The sequence below is a fragment of the Caretta caretta genome, chromosome 4, assembly GCF_965140235.1.
Source record: "Caretta caretta isolate rCarCar2 chromosome 4, rCarCar1.hap1, whole genome shotgun sequence".
Classification (NCBI taxonomy): domain Eukaryota; kingdom Metazoa; phylum Chordata; order Testudines; family Cheloniidae; genus Caretta; species Caretta caretta.
The window spans coordinates 16,327,059-16,352,634 of NC_134209.1; the positions used below are offsets into that span (position 1 = coordinate 16,327,059).

The following is a 25,576-nucleotide window of genomic DNA, read 5'->3' on the forward strand; positions in this document are numbered from 1 at the left end:
CAGCAAATTAAGAGATGTAAGAGACATATTCAGTAATCCATTACATTCCTTTGCCAGTGAAGAATTGTCACTTACAGAGTATTGTGGGGTGATTTGTCTATCTTCCCTTGGGAAAATTACCCAACCCTTATTGTTAAGAAAATACAGCCTAGTCTCCTGACTACATTTTCATGGAAACACAGAAATTGTGGCTGGAAAAACTGAAATTGTCATGTAATCTATCCCTACAGCGTCAAGACATAATTGTATGCAATAGCATATCCTTGAGACCTTTGTTTAGGTGAGCATTAAATCATTCCAGATATAGTCCTTATAACAGTTCTCATGGGTACCCGATGTTCAGTCTGAAAGATCATACAGTTTCCAGATATTCAGCCCAATTTTTTCTTTGTTCCTATTATTCCTGCTTCTGTCTAATTGGACTGCTCTAAATATCTCCTCTTTCTTCCTCCTGGGTGTCTGAACCATTTAGACCCCATATCCCCACACATAGTCACCTTTTGGGTGTCCAACTGGAGACACTTTGGGCCTGATTTCAGAGGCTCTGAATCTTAATCCTTCCCATACTGTCAGATAATGCCTAGAGTATGAACAAGGCTCCACCATCCCAGTGTATATCCTGGGCCACTATTTGCATGCCCTCTACTTTATGAAGAGCCATAAGCTATTGGGTGCTTTTAAAAAAAGATCTGCTCTAGGAATTGTTTGGGGAAAGTTCTCTGGCCTGTGTTCTACAGGAGGGCATCAAAGATGATTACAAAAGCTCCCTTTCTGGTCTTGCAATCTATGAATAAGTTTTCCTTCTCTGAGTACTGTTCAATGGAGGGATTTGTTCAGTTGGCCCCCTTGTATGATCCTTCAGCTGCCCAATAATACAACTGCCATGGCAGATGCTCTGGCTTCATTCTTAGCACACCTCCCAGATAGTTCCATCTTCTTTTCTGGATAACTTCAGATATAAGGGGGTGTTGAACTCTGACAAGTATTGGCACTTGTTATATATTCATTCAGTATAATACCTCGTATTGTTCTGGAGCAGTTGCTGTCACAGGCATTGAGATGTCATCTGTCCCTTTGGTGGATTTCCAGTTTTCACATCCATATGCTAAGATGGAAATAATATTTGAGTTGAAGAGTCGTAGTTTGGTCTGCAAATTATAGATTTCTGGTGACCAATTCCTGTGTAAGCTGATGAATGCAGCTGCCAACTTGCCAGTTTGTGTGAATATTTCCTTCTGGACAGCCCCATTGGCTTGTGCATTACTGCCAGGTTATGTGAATTGACTCACTTCTTGTGTTGCTTTGCCTTCTAAAGTAATGCTTGAGTTGGGCACTGCCAGGCTTCTCATTAGATTTGGGTTTTTTTTCATGACTGATTATTAATCCCATCTGTTTTGGAGTACTGGATAGTTTTTCGGTCTTTGCTTGAACTTTGGTTGAGCTGCCACTTAGAAAAGCTATGTCATCAGCAAAATCTAGACCTTATAGTTAGTGTATTGCTGTGAGCTATGCAATGGCTGCTTTGTATCCTTCTACACTTTGTCTCATAATGAAGTCAATGGCAATGCCAAACAGTGGAGGTGAAGAGAATACATCATCACTGGACACAAGTGTCTGTGTTGAACCATTCACTCAGGCCTGCATTTACTTTCACATGCTGCACATTGATAGAAAGCCTTGATGCTGTTAACTATTTTTGTTGGCATACCACAGTGCTTCAAGATGTCCCAGAGTGAACTGCAATAGTGTTAAGCTCCCACAATTCCAACTGAAGTAAAAGCAGATCTGCAAAGGGCTCGTTCTTATGTTGGGCACCCAAAAATAGAGCCAGCATCCTAAAATCAGCAGCCATTATAGAAGATGTTGACCACTTTTAATCTTTCTTTATAAATCAATCTCTCCAGCATTGTGTGTGTTGCCTTTCTCTGGACTCCTTGCTTGCATACTTCATGTCCTTTGAATACTAGAGTGCCCCAAAGAGCTAGAGGCAGTGTTCTAGATGCACTCTTGCCTGTGCTCTAGAAACAGCTGTTGTTGCTTATTTATAATTGTAGGATTATTATTATTTATTCCAACTGCAGCTGCACAAAGGCAAGCAAGGCCTCTTGTGTATCCCCAACCTGTGAAATGGTACTGTCTAATATTACAATGACTTTTCTGTGCTATTATATCACATTGCAAGCTCATATCTAATTACTTACTAGGCACTCTCTCTCCCCTATGTCCTTTTCAGCATAGCTATTTTGCATGTATATCCCTCTCACTTCATCTCTGTTTCTGTGTAGTTTCTCCAGATGCCTTCGCTTGTATTTTTTCCAGGGAGAGCTGTTATTTCCTTTCTATATTTCTAACCTCTCTGTCACTTTGTATTATTTATGTGCACTCTTCAATACTGGAAACATTAGTCCCAGAGTCCTTGCGCATGGACAGGCTTGGCAGAATTCAGCTTTTATATTTTATAATGATGATGGATAATATCAATGTTTATTTTACTTTTTTTTTTCATTTTTTATCTATTTACATTTTCCCACTTGCACAACACTGTTGTTTTTAAGCATTTTTTTCTATTTGTATCCATATAATTGTTCACAGTTTTGAGAAATTATGTAGGGAGGGAGGATGGTCAGACAATAATTATTTAATGACAGAAGACTCTGTGATTTAAAAAGTTAAAGCTTTATAGCCATTAAAACACAAATTGTCAACATCTCATGTCCACATCTACAACATAAATATCCATACCTCAAACTCTAATAAGTTCTCAAGCAGCACTTTTCATACTTTGCCTAATAGTGGATTTTGATTATTATTGATGGAAATATTTCTTCGTTGGTTTGGGTGTACGGTGAAATCAACATTTACCAACATTTACTAATAAAAATCGAATCCTCCCAAGTCTAAGCATGGATGTAGATGTTAAATTAAACCAGCTCTGACAGCATTTTGTTTGCAGCTGCTTCCTCTACCCCAAACAGGCAGTTATCTGTGGAGAAAGCCATGGGAAGGGGCCAGAGGGGTAGGAACACTTCGTACTCCTGGGTTCTGTGAAGTCTTCCTTATTCCATGGAATTTAAATAGCACTAAGCTTCCCCCTATTGCTTACCTTCACATTCCCAATCAACGCCTTCCTCATGGGGAGAACGAGGTTCAGGGTGACTTCCTCTCTGAGTAGATTCTGTATTCTCTGTAACATGCAGTTCTGCTGTGTGTAATTGAGGAATCTCTTTGATCCATGTGCCCAAGATCGGTTTCATCCTGTTCCCTCCACTAAATAAAGACACTAAACTAGGGAGATTGTTGTCCCTAAGAAGAATGGAGGCAGAATTTCTCAGTCATGACTTATTTTCACCTCTCAGAGTGGCAATAAGCTGTCCGTTATAGATACCATTTTAATAAGAGTTGGATTCATAGATTCCAAGGCCAGAAGGGACCATATTGATTATCTAGCCTGACCTCCTGTGTAACACAGGCCAGAGAACTTCCCCAAAAGATGAGTGTTTTGAAGAAAATCATAGGGCAGGATTCTCCCTTGGAACTCAGAAAGGTATAGAGAGCAGGCAAGCGGAGACAGTGTCAGGTGTCCTGCCATCTTGCATAGGTGCCCAAGGGCTGGGCCCAATAGCTGGCAGCAATGTGGCCAGAGCACAAGGGCTGTGGGAGGCTAGATCAGCTGCTGTAGCTAGTCTTTCCAAATAAAACAGAGATGGCGCTTGGCCGAAAGCTCTTCGTCCTGGGTAAGCAGAGCCGCTCCACTGATGAAACAAAGCCAGAATGAAGGAGCAAGAAAGATGCAATCACTGGGCCTGAATTACCTCTCTCTCACACCTTGTAGCACTCATTTTACAGCAGCGAAGTGACACCTGTGTAAATGAGACCAGAATGGGACCCCATAGCGTTCACCACACACACTGTATCCATGGTAACCTGCAGTTCAGCTTTTCATTTAGTAACACAGAAGAAGATGACAACTTTATGTCCTCTCTACAGTTTGGTGTTTTGGCTGTTCATAATAAGGGACAGGACGGGCTGATTTCGGGGCAGCTCCACACTAGCAAATCCCCTCCGTATCTCTTGTTACTGCTCCGACATTGACTCCACTAACAGAGAGCGCCAAAGAGCGCTTTTCATCCCGGTATCCTCACTAGCTGCCCAGTCTGGCAAGGTGCTGACTTCCCTCAGCTTCCGTTGACTTCAGTGAACTGTGAACCAGACCTCCTAAGCTCCCATCCCAACAGCCAAACCAGGTGGTACAGATCCCATCGGCCCTCTCACCAGGAGGAGTTAGGGCCCTGGTTCAGCAAGGCACTAGACCATGTGCCTACCTTTAAGCTCATGAGTAGACCTACTGAAGACGACCTTGCTGACCTGGGACACTGGAAAATGTCTCTGGTATTCTGTGGCCCCTGCAGTGATCAAGATTACCGAGAGCCCTGGGACCTTGAAATTAGTGATGCCAATGGGTTTGTAATTCTGCACCTCGGCACCTAGCAACCAAACTGCTTTGGTACTTACACCCTTGTCTTTCACAATGGCTGCTGCCCGTAACTCCGGGGTGACAAGTCCTTGCATCTTTTGGCAGGTTTTTAAAAATGACTGGGGAAAAGCCAGGTGTGTCTTGGAGAAGGTTGTGTGTCAGCTACAGCTGGAGGGATTGTGGGGAGACTACGTTTTGGGGGCTAGAACTTGCTGAGTGACCTTCTATAAAGAGGAGTGAAGGTTTTAGTGTGTGTCATAAGGAGACACCAAACCAGCTAGGAGGAAATGTCTCAGGGAAGTAGAGGCTGGATGAACCAGGTACCCTGAGGTACATCTCCCATTGTGTATAAGAGATTTGGAGCCTGAAGCTGATTTCAAACTGCTGTAAATCAGAACATATCCCGTGAAAGTCAGTGGCATTACACCATAGCTTCAGATCATAGTCCGCCTCCCACCCTGTCCCTGGTGCCACATGTACCTGGGGGAGCAGGTGCAGAATAACCCGTGAGCTCCCTCTGAGTGCAGGACTGGGGTCCTGACCTGTTCTTACCTGGGTTATGCAAGGGGGAGAGGAAAGGCTCCTTAATCCCTCCCCCAGCTGCATGCCATTGTAGCCACATTTGGGGGAGTTGATCCTTAGGGTTCAGCATAAACTTGCAGTTTTGTACATTCAACAAGATTTCCCCTGCTTTCCTTATAATGATGTTGTTTGGTTCGGTAGATCACGTCCCTGGCTTTCCCATCATTTCCTCTGGCTCTTCGGATTCAGTTATTAGCGTATCATAGACTCAGAGACTTTAAGGCCAGAAGGGGCCACCGTAATCATCTAATCTGACCTCTTGTACTTTGCAGGCCACAGAACCTCACCCAGCCACTCCTGTAATAGGCCCCTGCCTCTGGCTGAGTTAGTGAAGTCCTCAAATCTTGATTTAAAGCCACCTGTGATCTCACCCTATCAGTGTAACATACTGAAGTGAGGAAATGCAACGTGGACATAAGAACGATGAGCTCTCGATAACACACTATGGTTGATAATAGTTTTAAAAGGAGTAACGGGATTCCAGTCCATTCTGGGCAGCTACAAATCTCAGGAGCAGTGTAAAGTATACACCACTGCCAGCTTAAATCTGGCCCACTTGGACCCATGCTGCTGCCTTCCAAGCCAGCTCCCACCGGTCGCACAACAGCCATATTCCAGCAAGCCAATGACACTTTCTTTAGTTACCATGTGTCATTCCTCCACCCACAAGCATGTTACCGTCTCCCTTCCTAAAGGCAAAGATTAGCTGAACAAAAGCACCCCCCGCAGCCAGTAGCTCTGTTTCAGCACCATTTACCTCTACTGAGCTTTTTAACAGGGAAAGAGAAAGGACCCTTCATTTAAGGGACAAGCCATTCTGTCATAAACTGACATTCACTGGAGTTGTTTTTTATTAACTCTGCTCTGGAGCCCAGGCAGTGCACTGCTGGAACCGTCATTCATCTCTTACACATTTCACAGCCTGAGCAATTTCTGGGCTGCCTACTCACCCTGCTGTGGACTTGGCAGCCATGTCTGTGACACACACACAACGGTTTTCAAAGCAGCAATCTGTTTCAGCCAGTCTACTTCCCACCGACGCAACTCGGAACCCAATCCAAAAGCTGTGGGAGTCAAGGGGAGTCTTTGCGTGGACGAGGATCTGGCCCCGAACGCCAACCCTAGATATAAAACTTGTCACAAATACAAAAGTTGTTGGGTTTATTGGTTTGTTCTTTGAATTTCATCAAGCTCTTTGTTTCTGTAAAATACACCTTTTTTAGAGATTTGGAACCCAGAAAAGAACAGCTGCCTGATTTTGAGCAGTATGGTGAGAGAGCACTGAAAGCCAGCCACTGACCCAGCATGCTGGTCACTTAGGGTATGTCTACACTGCAGTGTAAACCCAGGGTTTGAACTCAGCCTCAAGCCTAATCCCACCCCATCCACCAACACATAAATTGTTCTGACCCAGGGCTCCTACCCAGGGTCCCAGGACCACCCAGGAGTGGAGGATCCGAGCCCGAGTCAAGCTGGGACCCAGGGTTCAAGTCCTGTTGCTTTTCAGTGTAGATGCAGCCCCGCTGGACTCGTGCTCTGGGAGTCTGCCAGAAGTATCCCAGGGGCCGACTTTCTTTGTCCTCTGGATGGTCGAGTTTTCCCACATTGCACCACAAGCACAGGGCGAGCGCAGGCCCATTTTGGGAGGGTGCTAGGAAGTCTGGTTGGACTCCGGCCTGCAAAATGCAGTTTAGCTGCTGGAGTCCCAGTTTGGGACCTGGGTTGCAACAATTCCTAACCTGGGGTTAGAGATGAGTGTAGATGCTCAAGCTCTAGGTTGACAAACTTGACTCGAGTTCTATCAACCTTGGTCTTACACTGCAGCGTAGTCGTAGCTAGGCATTAATTAGCTCCCCCACAGACTCCCAGAGAATGTCGTTCAGAAGCTCAGGAAGGATGTGCAAAGGGAAGGAGAGAGGGCTAGCGGAGCTCAGGGGCAGCCAGCTCTCTGGCTGGTGAGATGGCTTCCTTTTCCTCTCCTTCTCCCTGAAGGAAGTGCTGAGGACTGAAGGACACTGCAGGTGGAAGTGCTGCACAGGGATTGTGACGGCTGCTTGGCAGAGATCACATCAGTACAAACGCACAGAGGTGTTGACAATCGAGACATCCAAGACTCTTTTGGAGGGGCCCACGGGTGGCTGCCCTGTTCCAGGCTCTATGTGTGATATTTTATGCAAATTATTTAATGAGTGAATTTACGTTTTTAAAAATAATTTATATATAACCATAACTTCAGCGTAATAAATGTGCAGGTTAGTGCTCTTGAAAGGCCAGCTTAACAGCCCTGGTCAGTGAAGTCCTGGTTTAAAAGCTGGACAAGCTTCCCGCAAACACTGCCTTACCACCAGGCGTGAACTTTGGGCTGGAGGCTTTGAGGACGTTCTCTCTTGGGGTAACAGTCTCCATGGCCCATACAGTTTTTGGCCTCTCTGCTGAGTCTGACTGTCAGTGAAAAGTGTGATGCTGAGTTTGTGCTGTGGGAGCTGGAATTAACACCCACAAACTCATCCCACATAGGGGCCATCAGGCCTCTGTTGGGCAAGAGCTTGTAGTGGCCTACAGGTGAAAGGCTCTGTAGCAATGCACTGAGGCATCCAGGCCCCCAGGAAGTGCCAGTGTCATGCCTTTGAGAATGAGGCTTGTTGCCTGGAAAGATGCATTTATCAAATCAAGTTCTGACCTTTCCTGGAGCCTGCACAGACAGAACCTTCCACTCCCTGGCACAAGGGCAAAATCTCCCACCTCCTGCTCTCAGTCTTCTACCATCAACTGCCCCACCCAGTTCCATTAACCAAAATGACAGCATTAAACGCACAACAATCATGCAGATATTAACACAACATCCCAACTCACTTCTACATTCCATGTTTGGCAATATACATTCATTCCAACAGTTACCGTTATCCCAGGGTTCTCATCCTAACTTAAGAGGGTGTCATATTTATGGTGCTATACAGTGGCACAGAAATACCGACTCCAGTCAGTAGGAGCAGTGAAACTAGATCCCTTGGTCTCCTGGCTCCCAACCCAGGGCATGCAACCCTAGGTGTTTGCTGGGTGGGATGGCGGCTCTGCCCTGTCACCTACAGCAGATCTGACTGTGGTAGCACTTGGGCACTGGAAGGTGAGAGTGATGGTCAATAGAAAGCAAGCTGGACCAATGTGGTCTCCGGGGGCTGTGGTGCCCAACCTCCTGTTGGCTTGCACAGAGCGGGGGGCTGGCAGGCACAAGGGGCCATGCCTCTGTTCGAGGGCTGTGCACTGGAGATCATCAGCACAGCTCCTTGCTAATCCTCCCAGAGGTGCTAGCTGCCTGAGAGAAGAATTGTCTCTTTCTCCTGCTCCAAACTACCCAGCCCTTTCTCAGCTCAGCCCCTGTGTGGTCCAGAACCAGTGAACGATAAGAGATCTCTTCGTTCCCACCCTATCATCTCAGCAGGGGTGTCTCTTCCCCCTACTCCCTATCTCGGCATCATACATGGCCCTGGTGGCAGAATCCCTCTGACCTCTCCTCTTCTCCTCTCCTGAATGGTCCTGGGGAGCTGTCGGACCTTTTTTCACCACCTCCTCCCTATAGGGCAGCAGTGGGGAGTGTGCCCAAGGATCTGATTGGACAGCCTTTCATGCTCACTTTGCAGTCCGAGGTGTAAATAACTCTGCAGGCAGCTGAGCAGTGGAGAAGTGAGATCTGTGGCTTTCATTTATTCCACACAGGCTTGGTGTGTGCATGGAGCCAAGCGTGTAAAAGGAACAGGCTGGGTTCTTGCTCATTCCCCCTGAAGCTGGGGTGCTCTGCTATCAGACGAAGGAGAGCTCCGGAAAGCTCCCCACGTACAAGGCTGACTTTTTGTCTGGAGTGTTACTGCGTTTGTGCTCATAGCCTTGGGCGATCGATCCACGCTTTCCGAAGTTCACCTGATTGTCTCTCCCCTTTATCTGCCTGTGCCAGCTGTGTAGTTCCTGTGTCTGTGTCTCTCAGGTCGCTGAAGCTGTGCCTCGCACTGCCTTCTAATCAGGTGAGCTGGCCTGCTTTGCAGCGGGGCTGTTAGGGGAGATGCTATCCACCGCTTCCAAGCAGCTTCATGCAAAGCAGAGCAAATGCAAGGATCGGGATTTATATTAACGTTTTCGCACCAAGTTAAGAGGAAAGTTAATGAGTATGGAATTACCCAGAGATAAAACAATGCACCTCCGTCAGGAAAAGAATATGCCCTTTCTTCCTTTTCACCTTGTGTGTGCAGTGGGGATGGAATAGACATTTTTGTTGCTGTTGCGATAGGCATATGTTAAATCTGTGCCCTTGTGGTACATCTGCAATCATAGAGTCTCTTAAACCTTCCAGATTCCCAAGAAAAATGGCAGGAGTGCTGTGGGAATAAAACCTCCTGTAATTTCTGTCTAGTCTCTTTATAAACAGCCTCTAGGGGGAAGAAAAAACTCACTCACCATCTTTCATTCTCATTTGATACCTATCAATCGTGCCGATAAAGCCAAAGTGCTGAAAGGATTTGAGTTGTTTTTGATGGGTGCTGACATAGCAGGAATCTATATCAATAAGTGCCTGACACTGATGTAGCTTTGTCATTGGCACGGAGGTAACAAAAAGGGTAAATGAATCAGCATTCCCCTCCATCTGTCATAGACTTTTCCCCATAGCAAAACACCCTGTTTTTCTCTTCCAAGATGAGAGCGCCAAGCGTCCGTGCCCTGGTTTGGGAAGCAAATGCACGGACAAACACAGGAATAGGTCCAGTGGCATTTTATTGGTGGACCTCAGCATCCTGCTTTCCACCGTGAGAGCTCATGGCCTACCCCCTAGACCAGTGTTTGCTGCTGCTGTTCTTCGGGCATATGGTAGCCTGAAAGGGAAACATCCCTGCAGTAGTGACCATGTGGACATTACTTCTGGGTAAGCAGAAACTAGACCACATCACAAGGGGGAACACACAATTTCTGAGCCACATTAAAATCCTGGTTAAATGTGGATTTAAAAACAATGTGATCAATAAAAGGTCTCTGTTTATCCAGGATATTGTTCCAATATTCATTTTGGATTCCCAGCTCCCAGGTTTGATAAATCAATATTTTTTGCCTTCCCTTGTGAAAAAAAGAAAGGAAAATAATCCCTGTTTTTGCCACATGCTGGGCATTGAGACATACATTATCTTAATGGTCCCTGCAACCCAATCTTGGGATTTGAGTTTGTTCAGGTACCTTCCCCACTGCCTTACTGCTGTATTCACAAACAAACCCAAGCAAGGAGAGAGGGAGAGAACAGAACGTGGCTTTCAGGTTGTGGCCACATTAATGCAGAACTCCATTCTGGGTAGTTTTACTCCTAATACCCTTCATTAGCTATCGGTCCCTTGTTCCAGTTCTTGGGAAGTGGATACAGGAGTCTATCAAAGGGTCTTAAACAACCTGGCTTTTTTCAGTATTGATTAGCTGGCGTGCGACGTGTGACTGATTATTTTTCTGTTGTGTCTCCAGCACAGCGACATGGTCCACGACCTGCTCCTGGATGTTATCACGTGGGTCGGCATTCTGCTGTCACTCGTCTGCCTCCTGATCTGCATCTTCACCTTTTGCTTTTTCCGCGGACTCCAGAGTGACAGGAACACAATTCACAAGAACTTGTGCATCAGCCTCTTTGTGGCCGAGCTCCTCTTCCTCATCGGGATCAATCGAACGGATCAGCCAGTAAGATACTTGGCATAGAAATATGGAAGCATCTCCTCCCACCTTCCAGTGGAGGTAGCTGGGCGTGATCCTGGATTGAGATGAATGTGGATACACCCTACACTCATGCTCATCTCATTGCAGGATTGGGGCCCTACTTGGTAACCAAGGGTGAAATCCTAGTCCATTATGCCCAGTGGCCAAATCCCCGTTGACATCAGTGGGGCCAGGATGTCACCCTGGATGTCCGTTTAAAACGTATATACCAAAGGTGTGTGTTGTTTCATGTTTCCCCGGCAACAGCACAATAATTCGCAAGAAGATGCTTTCTATTATAAGCCCTCCTTTCTGATCCAAAGCTGATTGAAGTCAATAGGAAACTTTCCAGTTACTCCTATAGGCTTCCAATCAAGCCCATATGATTTCCTGAACAAATTATCCTTGGGGGCTGAAATTCCTACTGTTTCTTCTTCACTTCAGTGTTTCTGAGTAGTGAGTTAAACTCCATCTGGCTGTTTTTGAGAAAACCTCAACTTAAGCAAAAAAAATCCAAAGGGAAAAAAGGCCTTTTTCACAAGACTATTTCAGGTGCTCTGTTTGTGCTCACATACATCAAAATGGCTCTTTTTAGAGAAAAAGCCTTCAAACTTGGCAAAGACTAAGGATTAGCACCTTTGACGTCTGTGAAGCAATTTGGTTTACAAATCACAGGGTTCTAAACTTTGAAATGAACAAATTCTGCACGTTCGATCTGCCGTATTCTACTGACTCTATAAATGTCTGTGACACACTAGATAGCAGGGGAAACGTACACCGTATACAAGCAGTCACCTGTGTGCAGTTCTGCAGACAGACAGAAATATTACTGCTGTGATTACACATTCACCATTTGACATTTTCATCCCCACAGTCCCACTCGGGATGGCACCTTCATCGGAATGGCTGAGCCTTTGTGGCCATAATAATTCAACAGCTGTTCCTGGGGCTCAATGCTGCTGATTGCTGGGCTCCCAGTGATGTGTGCATTGCCCTCAGCTGCCATTGAAGTCAGTGGGTGTGAAGGGTGCTCAGCACCTTGCATAGTGATTGAGTTCAAAGAGCAATTACTGGAACCTCAGCTCCCTTTCTGAATGTGCCATTGTTCAGAGAAATGCACGGAGGGACAGATCCTGTCCTCCCTCCATAGGCAGCTGCGGCCTGATATGTAGCAGAAATGATGCATTCCTGCTGAAGCCAAACCCAGGAAAAGCCATCCAGGGGGTGCTCTAGCTCTGTGGAGCTCTGCATTGCAGTGGCTCTGTGCCGTGGGTTGCAGGCAGGAAGGGCAGGGGGGTGGGGCTGTGGGTTGGTGGCAGGAAGGGATCAGGGCCGTGTGTTGGTGGCAGGAAGGGCAGAGGGGTGGGGCTGTGGGTTGGTGGCAGGAAGGGGTCAGGGCCGTGGGTTGGCAGCAGAAAGGGCAGGGGGGTTGAGCTGTGGGTTGGTGGCAGGAAGGGGTCAGGGCCGTGGGTTGGTGGCAGGAAGGGCAGAGGGGTGGGGCTGTGGGTTGGTGGCAGGAAGGGGTCAGGGCCGTGGGTTGCCGGCAGGAAGGGCAGGGGGCGGGGCTGTGGGTTCCCAACAGCCCATGAAGTTTTAGTCCAGTCCGCGCAAGGCCCAGGGAAGTGACCTTTGTGCTGGGTACTCCACGGAGGTTGGACTTGGGATTCACACCCACACACCGTGGGCAGGCAGCAAAGCTGGAGCATGGTATAACTGTGGCCATTAGGGACTGTATCAATAGTTGCTGCCCTTACACATCTGCTAAGTGGAGAATCTGAATCACTTACCAAACCATCACCTAGCACTTACACAGCACTTTTCATCTGCAGATCTAAGAGCACTTTACAGATGAGGGTCAGTATCATTGTCCCCATTTTACACATGAGGAAACTGAGGCCAAGGAAAGGGTCTTGCCCAAGGTCACCCAGCAGGCCAGTGGCAGAGCAGTTAATAGAACCTAGCTTTCCTGAGTCCTAGTCCTGTGCTCTATCCACTAGGCTATGCTGCTTCTGCAGCCATTCACTTTAAGCCACTGCAACATCAAAAGAAAACTTTTCTAGAGTCTCTTAAACTGTCCAAGCACCATGTTTACATGTGTATTTTTTGACATTTTACTGCAGAGGGGAAAACTGGCATGGGCTGGCCTAACCCTGATTTAGGAGAGCCCTAATGGACAGGAAACATTGTGAGTTTTGGCTCCCAGAAATTCATCCTGACAGGTTCTGTCCGGTTTTGGGGGGAGGGAGAAAGGAAAGGGAAGGCTGGGATGTCTTGTGCTCCCCTGGTGGAAGAGGTGGGACACTCATCCCCAAAACCAGTGAATGTCCTGAGATATGCTCCAATCTGGGGAAACCTGTGGAGGCCAGAGCCATCTGTACAACAGCCTAATGCATAACCACTTCTTCCTGTCCCCTACCGCCTGGAGCGGGGAGCTGGGGCAGGGACAAGGAGCCATGCCCTGCTTGCCAGCACCAATGCCAAACAGTCCCTGGCGGCTGTTCCCTCCTTCCTTTGATGCACACGGTGGCTTGGGAGCCCACATAAGGCGATGCTGACTCAGTCAGTACGGTCCGCCGTGAGGAATCCCTGGCAGGGTTGAAGGGGCCCATGTCATGGAGAGTAGCCCAACCTCACCCCTCCCACCTGGAACATCCAGCCCACAGAGTGTATCTGGGGCAAGGGGCTTGTCCGTGATAAGGGACAGGATGGGAAAAATACCATGGAGGCAGATCGCCGCACACCAAATCTGCCTCCCTTTGGTCCCTTCCACTCGTGGAGAAGGAGGGGATGGTTAAGCCTGATGGCAGCTGAACCAAAAGCCCTAACGGTTTCAGTCACCTGCCGTGCTTCCCAATGCTCTGCTGCTGGTGTGGCCAGTGGGAGAGGGAGGTTTTCCTTTCACTCCTCCAGAACCGTCCGTTAGGGTACAAAAGGGGCGGTGCTGACCTTCCTCTCTTGATCAATGGCAAAATGAATTTTGACCTCGATAGGAGCAAGACTGTGCCCTGACTCTAGCCTTTTCCAAGGTGCCTAAGGGAGTTAGGTGTCCAACTCCTATTGACCTTTAACATGGTTTGGGTGCCTTATTCCCTTAGGTTCTTTGGAAAGCTGCAGCACAAGTCATGTGTCAATGCCCTACTTGGATAATCGTTTCAGTAATTCCATGTCCATGTAAAAATAGACAAATGGCATGTTCTTTGTGTTTTTAAACTCCATTTAGAAATGATATTCTCATCTGCCAAAGCATCCCCGCCCGTTGGTGAGTGTCTCTAGAAATATGCTTTGTCGGAGTTCCAGTCTTCATTTTCCCCAAACAGCCACTGCATATACTCCATATTCAAAGCCACGCGATCCTTCCCTAACGCAGGGGCACTCCTTCATTCCTGGCTAGTGTATTTTCATTATGACTGACATTTTTTTCACTGGGAACCTGTTGCAGCAGGGAGTTTTCACCTTTTCACAGTTTTTTTCAGTGACATGCCAGTGTGCTCACTCTCTTTGTAGGATCATGGGCTACCTCTAGCACATGGCCAGGTACAATACAACAGACATCCTGGGCTCGAGCCCCGTGGCACTGGGGAGAAGCTGAAGACCGCAGAGATCACTGAGGTTATGTTGTTGTCCATCCCTTTGTCAGTGCAGGCTTGTTCCCAGCATTGTATCTGTTCAGGGCCAGTTTGATCTCAGTGGATGGGTGTGAAATAAAGTCTTGCATTGGAATTCTGTCTTTTCACATTCCCCTTCCCTGCCTTTTTTTTTTTTAAAATTCTCTTATCTCAGCCCCTCACCCAAACTGCTGAGCAATGGAGCCCGCAGCATATGCCCGCCCCTGCTGACAACACCCAAGAGCATTCACATGGCAGGTCAACATCTTGAAACTTGCTCACGCAACAATAGTCAACAGAGGCATCAGAAATAGAAACATGGTCTTTATGATTCCTCAACACAAGCCCTTGATGTATTGAGGCACTTCGCCATCAAATCCAAACATGTGCATATATGTGTGTGTGTCTATGTGTAAATAATATATGTGTCTATATATAATAATACATGTATAAGGCATATATTACACAAATCTACATTATATAGAAAATTATACACATGCACATATATATAAATATATACATACGTGTATATAATACATATGTATATACTATAGACATATATAACTTATAAATAATATACAACAGAAATATATAATATATTTTTTAAAAAAAATATTTAAAGTTATCTGAGTTTTTGTTCTCATATAATGTCTGTTTATTAAACCAAGGTGTTAGAATATTTCTTTGTCTTATTCCTGTTTTATATTGATAGTAAGAAACAGGGAACAATTGCTTCAATGATTTGAATCTGAAGATGTTCCCTACTAAAAATCCAGTTTGATATTGTGGGAGTGTAGGAGCTGGGTACCAGAGTTTCAGCCAATGATATGCTTAGGATAATGTGCATAGAACATAAGTTTCTTTGGGTAAATTACAGCCACGTATATATATTTATACACATACAGAGAGAGAGAGAGAGTCTAGGATTAATATCATGTGTAATAACCAAGGATATCAGTGGTTTTGTTACAATAATTATAATAATTTTGTTTGGGAGCAAACCTCTGCCTGTTTTCTTTTTGTTTTGTTTTTTTTTGGACTCTCCCAGATTGCCTGTGCTGTGTTTGCTGCCCTCCTGCACTTCTTTTTCCTGGCGGCATTCACCTGGATGTTCCTGGAGGGGGTGCAGCTATACATCATGCTGGTGGAGGTGTTTGAGAGTGAACACTCGCGAAGGAAGTACTTCTATCTGGTTGGCTACGGAATGCCCGCGCTCATCGTGGCTGTCTCAGCGGCCGTCGACTACAGGAGCTATGGCACAGATAAAGTGTGAGTTGAACTCTTCCACCCTTGGACCTGTGGAAGAGAAGCAATGGGAGTTTGTGGAACTTTTCTGGGGAAGGACCCGCCCAGTTCCTGTGGCTCTGATGAGAACCAGGCTGGGAAACCTTCCTAGTGTTTGTCCCTCTGTTGTATTCATAGAGAGCAGTCCCATCTCCCCTCAGCCTTCATTTGGTTAGGCTAAACAAGCCAAGCTCCTTAAGTCTCCTGTCATGAGGCAGGTTCTCCGTTCTTCTGCTCATCCTAGTAACCCTTCTCCCACACCTATCTCTGGACCCTGCACAATCATTGAAGCCCTCTGTTCACCTATATGCTGGGCATAAGTCTGCAGGTGCTATGCAGCCATGACCCATAGCAGGACTTGGCCACATAACTGTTAAAGGGCTCCTTGTCTCATGGACCACTGCCAACCACACCGCGTCACTCAGCGACATACAGGGCAGCTGTCCCCCTTGGCAGAGATTCACAGGGATATTTTCGTTAAGGAGGGTGTGAGGCGGGTTGGAGCTCCGTTGGAGCTGCACTGCTAATGACTCTATAGCCTTGGGCTGCCTCTGGCCACTCTCCAAAGAGAGGGAGGTTCTGCAGCTCAGAGCGGCCAACCACAGAGTGCAGCCTCCAGCCACTGCTTCCAGTGCTTGGGAGAGTGAGATTCAACAGCAGCTCAGCCAGCTCCTCTGCCCCAAGCCTCTCCTGCTCTCTCCTCCCTTGTGTCTGGAGGGTGGGGAGTTTTCACACAGTCAGGAGGAAGAGAGCAGAATGCCACAGAAGCAGCCTCCCCCCGACCCTTTCTGGGGGCACCGGCTCCCCTCCACATTTAGATGAGAAAAAGAACATGGCGCCCAAATCTCAGACCTGTGTTTTAGGGACAAATGACCAGTTTTTCCACCTCTTTGGAAAATTTAAGTTTAAATGAATGTATCATGCTGGATATATTGATGAAGCCTCATTATCATGGGGTAGCTGGTCCCCGTGAGTGGATCAGGACCACTGCCCCTGTGTCACAGCAGGTGGACCCAACTGAGTCAATTAAAGGGAGCAGGGCTATCCCTGGCCTCTAAAGTCCTGTCAGAGGGCAGGAAGGGGAGGAGTGACTGGGACAGACTGTGCGGAGGGAGCGAAACCACAGGGGAGTGGAGGGTCCCTGGAACAGGGGACCTGGTGCTCAGAGAGGAAGCCTGGTGCTGGTGTTCCAGAAAGATAAGGGAGCTGGCTGGGGCTGGGAAGCTGCAAGAAGTAGGGACACCAGAGATCCCTGGGAAGGGGAGCCATGAAATCCTAGGACACAGGGTGAGCTGAGGGACTGTTTTGTTTGTTTTTATTTGGATGGTAAGCCTGTTTAAAGGAGACTGGGCATGGCAGGCTATCCTTGGAAGCTGGGAAGAAACCCTGTCATGTCACACTCTCTTATTATCTTCGTATCTATTAGGCTATCACCTGGAGGTCTCAGCTGTACCCAGGTCCCATTGTGCTAAGTGCTGTACAAACATATAGTAAGAGACAGTCCCTGCCCCAAAGAGCTTACAGTCTACATAGTCAAGACAGACAAATGGTGGGGGAAGGAAGGATTGTTATCCTCATTTTGCAGATTAGGAATGGAAGCAGAGAGAGACAAAGCGACTTGCTCAAGGGCACCAGTCTCCTGAATCTTGGTCCAGTACCTTAGTCACAAGTCTGTCCCTCTTCTCTAAGAGTGTTTCTCATTTAAATGATGAACCGCTGCATGTCTAAAAACTGTGTTCTATACAATTACCAGGGCCGTCAAGCAAAATAGGCAGTGACCAGAGAGTGTATGAGACTCTTTGCAAGTTGGGACAGCTACATCATTTATAATTATGAACATTTTAAAGTGTTTTCATCAGTGCTGAAACTGGTATCAAAGCACTTTTTAGATTATCATGCAACACGGTCTAATGGCAAACAAAAGGAAATTTCAGCCTTTGATTTTCTCTGCAGGCTCCCTTACAATGACTGTAGCAATGCATTTTATTATCATTTCAATTTCTTTTGTGAGGCCTATATTTTCCCATTCTTTTTAGCAACAATACAGGCAGAAAGAGAAGGCAGACAAAACAGCGAGCCAGTGGGGCCCCAGAGCTCTCCAGGGCAGCGGCTCAGGGCACAGCCGCAGTGACAGCTAATTCCGCGTTCGTTCCATTTGCAAAATTTCCACCCAAAATAATAGCAGCATAGATGCTTCTAGTTCTTTGCTGGAGTGACTCTGTAATCTAGCGGAGCTGCTTATGTTCTGTTACAATATCAGGAGATGGACTTAGATGGCAGCTGAACATTTGCTTTGTGTGCCATCAGTGGGTGTGAGTTCAGTTTTGAGAAAATATTCTTCTTTGAACATTCAGAAATCTTTTCAAACATATTTGTTCTAACAGAAGGGCTTGTGGAAGTCTTACCGGCTTTTATAGAAGGTTTACATTTTGGGAAACTTTGAGTGGCGCGCACAGTATCAGATAGGGGAGAGTACATTTTCAAGAATTTGTATGTAGATGCCAAGCTCCCTATCAACCTAATCAAAGGAGTTTCACCATAGACCTGCCTTCAGGTCTGAAGAATAGAAGAGACAATAAGTGTCACAAAATGTTTAGAGCACATTGGGGGGGCAGTTCCCAAAGGGTCGTCACTTGGAGGGAATCGAAAGGAAACGTCAGCAGAACATTGCAAGACCCTCTTCAGTGAGAATTATTTGCCCACCAAAATTTAACTTTCTACCCACTTAGATTATCACAAGGACTTTGTTAATAATGGAAATCATTAATAATAATGTTCCAGAAAGTCATAATTCCTGTCCTCTGGTGCTCTGAGAATGACTGACCCATTTTCCTCCAACTTTAAACAAAATAAAAAGTCACCTCTGTATAGAGACCGCAGTTGGAAAATTTCAGAGCTGTGAGCTGCAAAAACCGTGGATTAGAATAGAAACGGTCAGGGTAGAATTTTAAAGCAACATATTCCATGTACGACCTGGGTACAGGCCAGTTATAGCTGTTATTGTTACTACACCACACTTCAGTAACAAACATAAACAGTGAGGGGCTAGGAAACTTGTAACAACTAGGGGCAGATTTTAATCTGTTACCTTGTTAGAAATGTGAAATACTTGTATTGGCTTCAGCAGATTTACTTCAGGTTTACACTGGTGTATACACCTGAGAATTTAGCTTGTAAAATCCAGTAAAACTATCACTCCAAACTCATGCCACCCATCCAAGATCACAGCTAGATTGTCTTCCATCTCTGCTTGAATCCTGAAAGGTGGAAAAATTGGCTGTTGATTTCCACCTTCAGTTTTAGTACATGCTTATTACCTTGATGATTCTTGAAATATCTTAAAAATGTAACATTTTAGTACTGTATGTGGAAAATTTGAGAGCTTTCTCAAGTGTATTAGTTGTTATTTTGATTTCTCCCCCATACATGCACTAATAGTGTCTGGCTTTACAGCTGAGATGATATGAAAAATAGAAACAGTCACACTAAGGAAAACACCCTTTTATGAACACTGGTTGAAAATTTTCTGTCCAAATTGCTTTTCCTTAGAAAATTAGGTTTTTGACAAAATGAATGTTTTCACAAAAACAGATTGCTCAGAAAAAATTCAGTTTTTCATGAACAAACTGGATGCCCCAAACCTGAAATATTTTGATTTGGATCTGCTGCTGCAGTGCCTCATGGGAGTTGTGGTTCGGTTGACTTCTTTCCCCTCCCCCCATTCTCCTTAATGGACTAGGTTCGTCATCCTGACAACATCTCCCCCTCATCATGAGATGATATCATAGCGGGTTGTAGGAGATACCGTCTGAGAAAGGAGTTCGGACTATAGTGAAGAATGGGAGCATGAGTCACCCAAACGACAACTCCCATAATACACCATGGTGGCATTTCAATATTGAAATATTTCAGTTTGGGACCAAAATATTTTGATGTTCAAATTTTCACTGAAAAATAGAAATTTGTCTACAGGAAAAACATTTTCCAACCACCTCTACCTACAGTAATTTCTCTGTATCATCTGAGGAACATTCAGAAATTTTATTGACCCTCAGCTGGGATGAACTACATAAATTTTCCACCTGTGAGTAATACAGCCATTGTATATTCAAGCCAGAAAAACCTCCTTTCCTTGCTATACCATAATTTTTTCTCGTTATTTAATACACACACACATAAAATATTATGCAGACACTTATAAAGCATAAAGTATTTGTTTATAATCTGTAATTTCAGTGTGGTCAATTTTATCACGTTCTAACAGTGGAAAATAAAAACATACTAGATGTTTTGTATAACTAACATGCTCCATCTGGTTGATGGATGATGATGTATTTTGCTGTATAATGTTATTAGAAGGGTAGAACTGATTAGAATTTGTGGTAAACTATATGCCAGGCATACATAATTTAATTGTGAGAAGTTGCTTGGTTATTTGTGAGACAATCTGCAGAATATATTTCTTGTATCCCCCTATTTTGTATATGTTTTAAACAGAGTTTATAGAGTTTCTAACATTATTCATAAAATATCTTTTTCTGTCTAGCATTTGGTCACAATAATTATATGTCTCCGAATGATCAATTTAGATGCCTAATGTAGAATTTGGGGGTTTCTTAGTTTGTTAATCTGTTGCTAGTATAACACGCCCAGATTATACTGTCAGAAAATGGTCATTTGCTCCTGTGTTATTCCCTTATTCATCATGTGTTGTTTATGGCTTTCCATAGCATCCCATGCTCTGGTATTCATATTGACATCCTGTAGTAGCTGTTCAATAGTGATACTATTTTAAGCTTAATTACATCAGGGGCTGGCATTGACTTTTTAGGAGTAGTTCACACCAGCCAGATTATGAGACGCGGGGCTAATTACTTTGGTTTATGATCTGCAACTAGGCAGCTGCATGTTGATTACCTTAAAAGATTTCCCCATTTGGAGCTGAACGGGCTATCCATGACAGCTAGCTGAGCAGGATTTAGCCTTTTTTTACCCATCGTCCCTAATACATGATATTTAACTGTGCACCTAGATTAACAAAAAAATGTGTGCATCTCTCCCCTGGTTCTGTGTTGTCTCGTATGTAAAGGTGAAATAGATAGAACCCAATTGCAGACAGTGGGTGTGTCTACACTGCAGCAGACAGTGAGCTTCCCAGCATGGGTAGCCAGACTCACCCTACCAGGATTTGAGCTAGTGTGCTAAAAAAAAGCAGTGTGAAAGTTGTGGCTCCGGTGGGGACTCAGGCTAGTCACCCAAGCTCAAGGTGATAGCGTTCCAACGTCCACATGGTTATTTTTAGTGCTCGAGCTAACAGGCTTGTTAGGTCATGAACAGTTCGTGCAGTCTAGGTCTCCTTCTTAGCAGTGTGAGAAAACTGAAGCTCTTACAGATAATTGAAAGCAAATGTCATGAACAACAAACAAATCACCACCTGGGACTGGTCTCTAGTTTAGCTGCAAAATAAGATCGAGTTTGACGATGCTGTATCATTTGTTTTGGCCTCTCTGATGGCCAAATCCTTCCTTCTAGTCCCCAGACCAAGTGTCAAGCTGTGTGCTGGGCGGATCTGCAAAAGGAAGGGGGAATGTTTAAACTGTTTTTTAAAAAACTTTGACAATAATTTTTCCCTATAACGTAGTGTGAGCAAAATACCTGAGGGTATGCAGTGTGGCAGAAAGGTTTGATTGGCTCCCATTTTAGATGATGGCCCCCATCCAGCGAAATATTAATGTGTGTGCTTAACTTTGAGCATGTGAGTTGTCTTGTTGAATTCAATGGAATTACTTACATGCTTAAAGTTAGGAAGATTCTTGAATGTTTTGTTGAATCAGGGCCTTAACTGGCTCTCTTTTGGGACGACCTGCATAACTCACTTAAGTAATGTGACTAGCCAAACCTGATATCAACAAACTGTCCTATCATCATAACCCCTCATGTATTCTATACTGATGCCCATTAAAGAGCTCACGGAAGAGGAATGAGGCATTGGCCATCTTAGTATTTTTTATTCAACATACTTGTAGGTAAACTCATCCTGTGGCGAGCCAAGTCCTTTCTGCATCATGCCAGGGCTCTGTTTGCCTTTGGTTTTGGTTTGGTTTTGGGATGCGATAAAGCTGGGTATCAGTTGACAATGATGATTTAACTGGTATTTGGTCCTGCTTCGAGCAGGGGGTTGGACTAGATGACCTTCTGGGGTCCCTTCCAACCCTGATATTCTATGATTCTATGATAAATCTATCATGATGTCACAGCCGCTAACTTCAGTGTCCAGCTTCCTATATTTTATGCATCATCATATTGTTGAAAAATAACTGCTAACTAAAGGGTATGCCTTTGATAGGGCGGTATGTTTGTTTTATCTTCAGTTTTTACACTGCCCGCTCCTTGCTTGTTCAGGCCCATGGGAGCAATGGACACTGAACACTGAAATGTAGTAAAAAGAGAAAGCATTTTCCACCCTTCAAAGGCATGTATTATACATACATATCCAATTACTGTTACCACACACACAGATGGAGGCTCTATAGCTCTATGAAGCAAACTCCCAAACTCCCATGACGAGTAGGCTCACTTAGATCTCTTCAAATGTTATGGTCCAATGGCAGCTAATGATTGTTTATTGGTTCCATTTAATGCACACTAGGGATACTTTAGTGTTTGATTTCTCTTCATGCAAAAAACAGAGCAAACCGTTTGTAGCCTTTATTACTTGCAAAAAAGTGTTGGTTGAAGATAGCTAACTTGTCACTCTGCGAGGGAGGAAATTAAAAAGTGAAGAAAAGCAATGCCACACACCACCTTAATAGCACAGCACTGAACGTGTCTGTTCATCTCTTTGGAGAAGAAGGGAATGGTTTTATTGTTTGTAAAATGTATGGTGCATGCAGCATCCGTGGAATGTCAGATCATATGATATGCATGTGCTAAAAGCAGAAGCATCTCGTTTGTTTAATGGCTGTTGGAATGTAAACTTGCAATATTACAAGTCAGCGTTCAGCTTGCAGCTGTGTGCTATGGTCAGAAGTAGTTCCGCAGCCTGAGATTAGCAACTTTTGGAGCTGAGTTGCCTGATTGCTTCCTTCTTTCAAGGAGTTCATTTATTCAGCTCATTGTGTTTGTGCTTTTGTTTTTAAGGAAAGAAAAGCTCAGTGTGGTACTTGTCTGATTAGCGATTTACATCTCTGTGAATGAATTGGCAGGATGCCCAAGTTTTGATGTTTTGTTCTTAATTTGCATTTTTAATGAGGTCTGACTAAATGGGTTCATAGTTACATCATTATAAATTGACCACAAAAAGACTGACTTTTTACCCCCTTATGGATTAGACATAGTACTGCAGAGTTCCATCTGTCATTCAAAAGAGCGGTACTTGGTTTCTTAGAAAGAGACCTTTCCATTAGAACAACTGCAAAATTGCAATGCAACCTTTAAGGTTTGCATGCAAAAAGAACCTTTGCTAATCTTGACAGTCCGTGCTCCAGTCTTGTCTGTGAGGAGTGTAAGCATGTCAGGGTGGGCGCTATCTCCTACTCTGTGTTTGTATATGTCTAGCACAATGGGGCCATGGTTTGGCTAGGTGTTATCAAAATGCAAATAATAAAAAATAATACACTTGGATCTTGGCCATTCCACAGCCACAGAATTTGCCACAGAATCCACCCCATGACCAAGATTTGTGCTCTGGAATCTATGGGCCAGATTTTCTAAAGAGCTCAAAACTGCACACTTCCCATTGAGTGTCTGAGCCACTAATGACTTGGCTGCTCACAAAAGAAGTCACTCACTTTGTTCTTCCGTTGAGTTCAGTTACCCTTTTCCTCCTTTTGCAGTGTTGTGTTTTTCCCTGTAATGTAAGACAGAGTGGGAAAGGTAAACAGGTGTAGCCGTCTAGCAGAGAAGGAGAAATGCATGGTGCATCAACATGCTTTTCTGGATTCTGCAGAATTCAGTTGAAGGCCCTGTTTTCATTTCGTGATGGTAGTGCTGATAACTAGAGCTCAGCGCATACAGCAAAACACCACTCTCAAACATTCCTTCGGGTTCTAATCAGCTGTGGGAATCAGCCATCTTCATGCCCCTCACTGTTCACGATCCATTATTAGTCACAGTCCATTTAAGTCAATGGAGCTGTGCTAATTTACACCAGTGGAGAATCAGGCTCCGGGACTGCATCACAGTTTTACAAGTGAGGCAGATAAGCAGGCAAGATGCATGATTTGCGGGGCTGCCAGTGGATGGGAAGTGCACAATGCTGGCCTTGAGGAACAGTGTATGGGTCAGAGACCTATGATGAGAGAGTCTGTGGCCAAAAACAGCACCAGCAGCTGTGGCCATATGGCTATTAAGCTAAAAAAGGGAGTTTTGCCACCCTGCTCGCCAAGAGCTAGTAAAACCCTAAGTACTCAAGGAGGAACAATTTGCTTTGCAGTTGTAAATGTACTATGCTCCCTCAACCTGCTTAGCAGGATTTGCAGACAGTGAGATGTGGTCATTTTGCCTGCTGGCAGATGGTTTCCCTGTTAAATGTATGATACAGTTTGAAATACTTGGAGAATTTTTATTTTAAAATCACAAAAAATGCCCTATCCTTAACTGACAGTATTGTTATAAGGTACAGTGATGGGTTTGGCAGATCCCGTGTTCCTGAGTGAATTTAGAGTCTCGGTGTTATTCTACGCTTCCCCAAATAATTACCTGTCAACCAAAAAATTATCAAGTAAAATGACCAAAAGGCCAGATCTTTGGCTGGCTTAACTCCTTCGCCTTCAGTGGGGCCATACATTGTAGCCTGACTGGATGGAACAGTTCAAGATCCAAAACCTCATCAAGGTCTTCATCAGCACCCAGGACTTTTTGTATAGGTTTGCTATTGCTCCCTCTCCCACTGCCCCACCCCAGGGAAACATGCTTTGAAAGGAAGGATGCTCCTGAGGTTAAGATACCAGACAATGATTCATGAGTTTAGTTCCTGCCTCTGCCAACACACCTGCTCTGAGACCTTGTGCAAATCATTTTGTGTCTTTTTGCCTCAGTTCTCCATCTGTAAAATATGGGTAATAATACTTCCTTTGTCTGTCTAGTCAATTTCTACTGTAAGGTCTTCAGAGCTGGGTCTGACTGTGTGTTTATACAGCACCTAGCACGGTGGGGCCTGATCTCAGCGAGAGCCTCTGGAAGCTGCTGCAATACAAGTAATAAGACATTTTAAAACAGAAAGAGTTGGAAATCACTCATTGTGCTTAGCTACTGCCAGACACATCTAAAGCAGTTTTAGCGTCCACCAAGGCGGCAGAAATCCAGAACTCCTGTCTTGACATTAAGAAACCCTTTTCAGCATGTCTCTCACGTTAGGATGTTGATGCACGGCTTCAGTTCCAATTCAGGAGTTAGATCCTAAGTAGCAGATATTTTTTAATCTCTCCACACTCCGGTTTCTGTTTTGGCTCCGTGCAAATATCATTATATTGGTGTATAACCAGTTTAGATTTTTATAGCCATTCAGATCCTAAGGCTACGTCTGCACGACACACTGCTGGTGGCAGTATGTAGGGTATGTGTAGCTACATGCCGCAGTGACAAGTGGCCTGCGTCCATGTTGCGTCGTGTAGCTACACCTGCCAATGAAAGGCTGTGGCGGGGGGAAGCCGTGGAAAGAGGCTTCAGCATCTGACTGCTGCCGGAGCCTTTCCCTGCTTCCAGAGTCTTTCCCTGCAGCAGGGAGCTGGTGGAGTCTTTCCCTACTGCCAGACTCTTTCCCTGTGCCAGAGTCTTGTCCAGCAGATGGGAAAGGCTCCACAGAGCAAAGGCAGCAGGACACTCCACTGCCAAGAATAGTGGTGTGGAAAGGGAGGCACTGCTTGGGTGAGTAGAGAGCCATATAAAGTATGTACTCTGGGACATACCCTCCCTC

At 45.1% G+C, this 25,576-nt stretch overlaps 1 protein-coding gene across 31 annotated transcripts in view; it reads left to right on the plus strand.

The window, feature by feature from the left end:
* The window catches only part of ADGRL3 (adhesion G protein-coupled receptor L3), an 810,612-nt gene that overhangs the window by 671,809 nt on the left and 113,227 nt on the right, over nucleotides 1-25,576 (plus strand). For all 31 annotated transcript variants that reach the window (XM_048848457.2, XM_048848466.2, XM_048848467.2 and 28 more), the window contains 2 exons: nucleotides 10,547-10,756; nucleotides 15,425-15,645. In XM_048848457.2, coding sequence (XP_048704414.1) covers nucleotides 10,547-10,756; nucleotides 15,425-15,645 — 431 coding nt within the window. The remainder of the gene's footprint in view (nucleotides 1-10,546; nucleotides 10,757-15,424; nucleotides 15,646-25,576) is intronic.